Raw genomic sequence first — 7,147 nt, forward strand, 5'->3', positions numbered from 1 at the left:
GGAAGGTCACTCTAAATTTTTAGATTTTGATTAAAATGATTATTAAAGATATCAACAACATTTTTTCTCTTTGGAAAAAGACTAGTAATGTATGCTAACAAGACTAGTAATGTACATTTACAAAGTAAATTTATCAATTTTGACATTTTTTCACATATGGACTTTAAAATACTGTATGAACATGTTCCACAAAGCTTGAGAGTTTAGAGTCCAAAGTTGCATTGTTAGACTGCTTAAGAAAGCAGAGCAATGATTTAAAAATGCCACATTGTTTACACTCTCAAGGAAGAGTAACTGCTTGTTTCTAAATATTAAACTTGGACTGAAGACAGTATTGAAGAAAAGTACATATATCAATTTTAATTCAGCTTAATCAAGTAAAGTGCAGGGTATACATTGAGTGTATGAGTATTTGATGCATAACAGATTAATGGATTTTTTTAACAAAATCATTTTTAAAGTTCAAAATTGATATGAATGTATAAGCTCATTTTTTGCTAAGTTTTTCATGTAAATGATCCTGCAATGTGGCTTGAATTTAAAAATTGCAAATATTATATAATCTTTTAGTAATTATTAGGTCACAAAAGCTGCAAAACATGAATAGTAATCATAACAGAATGAGAAAAGAAACACTTAGATGGAATATAGCCACAGGATGTGTCAGCTTCTCATAGCAGAAATCAGTCCATCTATCAGCAGTCACATATTTTATAGAAAGTTTTTTAAAAAAAAGCACATTTTAATTGAAAACAACACTTTAAAACAATGAGCAGATAAAATGCCACTTTCAAGTAATTTGGTAACATCACATGACACCACCTGATGGTGATACTGGGACAAAGCACTGTGAGAGTTGCATAAATGTGCCCTGGTCAGTAGCGCCACCTGCTGGCATCTTATATACCACAGGTCAAGTTTACAGTCATGTGTTTCTGTACCAAAATCTTGTTTCAGTTCAGTTTTAATTGTGATCAACTTGTATTAACAAAATGGTGCAGAATATTTTAATAAGTACATATATACATATAATAATACCATATACATATGGTTCTTGGCATATATGATTCCATGAAGAACCTTTTAACATTCATGGAAACTTTTCATTGCACAAAAGGTTCTTTACAGTATAAAAAGTTATTACACTCAGAAAACATGGTCCTTTTAAGAACTGTTCACTGAAAGGTTTTTGGGGGGAAGCAAAAATAGTTCTTCTATGACATCACTGCAAAAAACCCTTTTGGAACATTTATTTTTAAGAGTGCATGTTATCATGCGTTACTTTCACTGTCAGTAAATACCAACATTTTAGAGATAAAGTGCTCTTATGTAATTTCATTACTTGTTCCCTTTTTGGGAAATTTAATATGCATTACATCCCACGCTAAAAGGTAGTATTTCATTTTACACTTCTAAAAGAACCAAATATACAACTATGCACTCCTTTTGAACTAACCTCTTCAAAGACATTTGCTGTGTCTGAAGATCATACTTGGTATGATAAAAAGCATGCTTAGCAAAAGACATGGCTTGCACAGATTGTGCAAAGACTGCAAAGAAACTTTTGCAGTGCAAACTATTTCAAACACCTTGCTGTGATTATCTAACAACACACTGTAAACCTGAATAAGTTGGCAAAAAAAATGAGGTAATTTTTCAAATCAATATGTAAGATAAAAAAAAAAATCAATTTTTAAGTAGCTCCTAACTTGAAATATTTGAGTAAGTATCACATAAATTTAAATTTTATTCTGAATTAAACATTTTTAGTAGTAAAAACTAATTCTGTAAATGCTACAGTAACTTGCTAATTGGTAACACAATGCTTTAATTAGTATATTGGTGAATAAGTAAGCTAATAAAGAACATTCATCATAAACCAAGCTCATGCTTCTCTTGTTGCCATGATGGTATTAGCATAACAAAATACACTACTAAATCTCCCTCCCTAACATAAATTTTGCATCTACCCTCCATTTTGAGTGCCATAGCAAAGCATGCTGGGAAATGGAAATCCCAGCCTAGTTTCAGTTCAAGCTTAAGTCTGTGTAAATACAAATAAACAAGTTCATTAAATTCAAAACAGTGAAACAATTCAGATTACTTAAAAGATGTCAGTTTCATGACAAATAAAGTTTGAAATACTCAAAGATAGTTTGTTTAAAATTCATTTAATTTAAGTTTGCCCTACTCAAACCAATTCAATATTCTGAGTGTTAGGGTTTACAGTGCATCCCCATTCTGGCCTAATTTTATATACTGTATGTATATGAAAAAACTAACCACTTATGTGGCTCTAACTGTAGCATCCCCATTTATAACTTCAATTTTAAAACTTATCTCTTTTAACTTAACACATGCATTTGCAGCATGTAATGCAAAAACTGAAAATCAAACAGATGTCTTAGGGTGTGTTCACACATGAACCGATTTGCAGCACAAGTAATTGTGCAGTGTGTGGTGATGTGCATCTGACAGGAAAACTAATAAAAGTTTAACTCTGTGCAGATGAACAGTGGTGCAATGCATCTGCCAATGAAGACACTGGAGCATGTGATCCATCTTGTAAGTTGACTGCATACTTTCTACATAGTTGCTGTTACTGCAAGCAGTTTCACAACTGTATGATCATTCAAATTGTTCTGCAAGTTAAATCTTAGTCTCTCTAATTTAATTACAAACATTGACATATTTACATTCAGTTTACACTGCTTACATCAGCTGTATTATTCCTCAGATCATGGCACTTGTTAGGTTACTGAGCGAGCGAATGCTGTTGGTGTGAAGGCTCTTCCTGCGAACGCTCCTCAGGTAGTTCCTGTACAAGATCACACTGATTACACGGTCCTGAAACTGCTTTGACACAATGTAGAAGAGTATGATGTCCAGCACTGTGCTCGCGTTCATCAGGAAGGTGGTAAAGGCCCCCCAGGTGTTGTAACCCCCTTCACTGCTGGCCAGCAGCAGTGAAACAAAACAGATGTGAAAAGGCACAAAACAAACCAGCACCTGAACAATCAGTGTGATGATGATCCGGATGGACTTCTGCTTGACTTTGGGCTTCAGTTTGGACGTGCGGCCATGGATGAGATTGTCCACGATGATCACGTAACAACCCACCATGATGCACACTGGCACCAGGAAGAAGAAGACGATACGTGCGAAGTGGACGGGATTGTCACGGCGCAAGTAGATGATGTCATGCATCTTGATGCAAGTGGTATAGTTTGTCTTGCGGTCAGGGTCTTCTTCTATGAAAACAAGCGGAGCTGTGCTGCCTAGGGTCATGATCCAGACTCCCGCACAGGACAGCAAGGCTTTCCTAACGCTTTTTAATTCTCTGGTGTGTCGCGGCTGCACTATGGCCACGTAGCGATCTGTGCTAATGAGGGCGAAGAGCCATAAGGCCAGGCAGGGATAGAGTACAGTTAGCGCAGCGTTTATCCTGCAGAACACGTCTCCAAAGGGCCAGTAGTCTTGACTGTAGTAGACCATTCGAAAAGGCAGCAATAAGATAAATACCAAGTCCACCAAAGCGACATTGATCATATAAACAGTGATGGAGTTCCGTCTTTTTGTGGTCAAGGCAAAGACCCAGAGGGCGGTCAGGTTGACCACTGTGCCTATGATGAAGATAATGCCGTAAAACACTAGGCTAATAGTCCGGTACACTTGGGGAACGTGACCCTCCATGATGACAGGCGAAGATGTGTTATGAGCCATGATGGTTTGCCTGATTTGACCATAAAAAATAGAAACCAATGTAAAACACTTTCATAAAACTATGGAAGCCTGTTTCAGAGTTTTAAAAAAAGTAATAGACCTTAGTCAGGGTGGTACTATATTTAATTTTTGACAGGAATGAAAGTGAAGCTGTAAGGGATAGAAGTACAGCTTGTTCAATGGATTGTAACAGTTGTTCAGCTGATGAAACATCCTTCAAAAGTAGACAAAATGCCATAAACAGTTTTGAAAGTTGAAAATTTGAAAGTTCTAGGATCTTTACACATTGCGTACCATTGTAAAAACTGTAAGTCTATCCCTCACAGCTCATTTTAATTCACACAGGATTCAATATGTCCTCTACCCCGAGTAAGGTCTATTGAAACTTTATAGTTGCAATTTTATTTCTAATAACTCTGTACACTCTAAAAATGCTGGGTTATTTTTTTTTAAACCCAAATGCTGGGTTCAGCCTGTTGGGTCATTTTATTGGGTTATTTTTAATATTTTTTACTCAGGTGCTGGGTAGTTTTTCTGTAACTAAGCTGCTGGGTCATTTTTTAATGCTGGTTTATTTTTTTCTACCCAACCGCTGGATTGAGCCTGCCTCAGATAAAACAACCCAGCTGCTGAGTTACAGTCAGAGCACTGACTTTTTGAGTCCTCTGCAGGAGAGAGCGGTTCTCAGAGTCGCCGATTGAAGGTTTGTATACATTTTATTTCATTTTATAACGTCTTTACTGTGCTGTACAATATATTATTTTACGCAACAGAACATACAAGGACGAGATGTCAGTCGGCTAAATGCATCAGCAGGGGTTGTTTCGCATGATGGAAACGCCTTTTGCCTTGCATAACTTAAACTGATTTTATTTGTGATTTATACTGAATTCAATTTGATTTGATGTTAAAATATGTTCTCTAATCTCTGTACTATTTGTTTATGGGCAGGTTTTTGAGTTACTGCATCTTTCAGCTACGAGTGAAACGAGGTGGTCTTGAGGTTCGCAGTTCCGCCAGTGAACAGCAGCCCATCACTGGCTCAGATTTTGGTAACACACCGGCACGAGAAAGGGATTACAGAGATCGGTTGAATACACTTACATTAGAATGCTTCTTTTAATTGTTACATTTCTTATTTCTATAATGTTTGTTAAATGAGTTTAAATGAGTGTAATATTGTAAATTATGCTGTATGCACCCACATAAATTCAATTTGTCTTATGTTTCTGTCTATGGTTCTTCTTGCTTATTAATAAATGTTCATCTTTTAATTATTGCTGTTGCCTCTAGTAATTCTGTGTGATTTTTATCCCAACAATATAGTCATTTTAAACAATAGTTGACTTAATTAAAACAACCCAGCTTGTTATGTAAAAACTTTTAACCCAGCCAGCTGGGTCAAAATAACCCAGCATGTGTTCTGTCCAACATTTACCCAGAGCTGGGTTGCCTAGTTAGGTTGTTTTAACCCAGCATTTTTTTAGAGTGTAGTATTTTTTGTGGTTTCTTGTAAATGTTACCTTATATATTGCAGTTGTCACTTTATATCTCACAGTGTGACTTTATATCTTATTTCAAACAGACTTTTTTTTTTTTTTACCAAATAGAATAGTAACATAGAAATCATATATAAAACAGACATATACAAGACTTCTTAACATTTAGGAAGATATTAAAGTAAAGATTTTAAAGTAATAGTTTATTTATGTAATTACAAACCTGTATGTTTGTAGAACAAAAATAGTCTTAAAACTACATTAGGTGAGTAAATAATGACAGATTTGTCATTTTGAGTGAACCATCTTTTTAAGACATGCCAGTTTTCTTAGAATTTTTAGATAAAATGGTTAGAACATCAAGAAAGGTTCTAAAAAAGAGAAGTGAAAGACAATCCTTCTCAAATATCAGTGTTAAGGTACAAAAAAGAAAGAAAAAACAGTAATAAAATGTTGAATATTATTCAGTATACCGCTACAACATATACAGGAAGAAGGCTTTCGCTACAGTTCTTATGTATTTGTTTTGGATTTTCTGAATCTTAACAAAATCTGTGCAGCATTAATTTATATTCATCAACAGTCATTCTGGACCTTAAACAAACATTCTACAAAAGTCTTTGAATGTATACTGTTGATGAATGTTCTACTTATTATTCAACTTTACATAGAAACCACATTGACCTATAACATTATCTTCTGATCTTCTGATATGATTGGCTGTTCATAACACCTGTAGGTTTTCAATAAACCAAATTTTGTTCTACAAGATTACAAAGTAGAAAATTTAAAGGTACCAACCTCAGAGATCCATGTCGTTGGCATCATATCTGTTCTGAAGGCTGTACAGTTGATGACTATAATGTGCCCTCGCTGACGAGCTTCGATCTAACAGAGGAAGTCATGAAGCCTGTTTCTTTATTTAGATTAGAATTTTTCTTTTGGTTTCTGTGAAGCCCCTTCACTTCCTGTAATGCATGTACTGGTGGAGAATATTTCTCAATAGCAAACTCTATGTCATATGCAGTTTGAGAACAGTGGAGAAGTAAAGATGTGACAGGTTTGGGTGCTGGTTATTGATTGGGAAAATAGGGTTTGTCACACAGCATTAGCTCTCTTGGGAGCAGCACACAGCAGGTGGCAACAGAAGGCATCTGGTGTTGAAGAGTTTTAATTAAACACAGGATGCTGAGGTTGGTGGTGTATAAACAGGAAATGAGTTCTTTGTAATGTAGACAGCAGCTCATCTTAAAATCACAGGACGAAAAGAAAAAGCTGTAGAACTGACCAGGCAAAACACCAAGATTAACTATGACTGTTGTTGTTTTACAGGCATTATACATATATATATATATATATATAGAGAGAGAGAGAGAGAGAGAGAGAGAGAGAGTGATAGAGAGAGAAACATGGAGGGTGTGATATTGTAGTGATAACAGAGCTCAAACAATTTCACCATTTGTGTTGCACTGTTTTTTGTATTTCTCACATCGTATGAGTTTTTAGGTGAGAATGTATTTGTTTAGACTTTAAAACAGTGGTTTGTTAATAAAGATAATGTCTATTTGAAAATTAGCTTTGACATTTTCGGAGATGTGAGCTCCAAGGCGTCAGCGGCTGTTCAGTGGTGCTCACAAACCCGCTGAGAGCAGCCTTACCTCGTCCAGATCTTCTGGAATTTGCCGTTGGCTCTGATGTCTCTATAGTGGTTAAACATTAGATACAATTTGTTTTGGGTAAATCTAACGGGTAGTCTTTGGTATTATTGATCTGTTATTTGTTCCAGAGCAATTAGTTTTGGCTGAGGGCAAAATCTCATGTTTTTTTTTTTTTTTTTTTTATGTGACGTTAACTTTTTTACTGTATGTCAGTCAGAGCACTCCATAATTTTGACTGAATTGCCTAGCAACTTTAATAATGGCTGT

At 35.5% G+C, this 7,147-nt stretch overlaps 1 protein-coding gene across 1 annotated transcript; it reads right to left on the reverse strand.

Annotated features, from left to right (window-relative positions):
• Positions 1–334: 334 nt before the first annotated feature.
• gpr18 (G protein-coupled receptor 18) lies at positions 335–6,341 on the reverse strand. Its single transcript, XM_051119905.1, has 2 exons — positions 6,024–6,341; positions 335–3,733 (listed from the first exon to the last, which is right to left on the reverse strand). The coding sequence occupies exon 2, from the start codon at positions 3,721–3,723 to the stop codon at positions 2,734–2,736; it is 990 nt and encodes a 329-aa protein (XP_050975862.1). The 5' UTR covers positions 3,724–3,733; positions 6,024–6,341; the 3' UTR covers positions 335–2,733.
• Between the last annotated feature and the right edge of the window lie 806 nt (positions 6,342–7,147).

Source organism: Labeo rohita, chromosome 9 (assembly GCF_022985175.1).
Source record: "Labeo rohita strain BAU-BD-2019 chromosome 9, IGBB_LRoh.1.0, whole genome shotgun sequence".
Classification (NCBI taxonomy): Eukaryota; Metazoa; Chordata; class Actinopteri; order Cypriniformes; family Cyprinidae; genus Labeo; species Labeo rohita.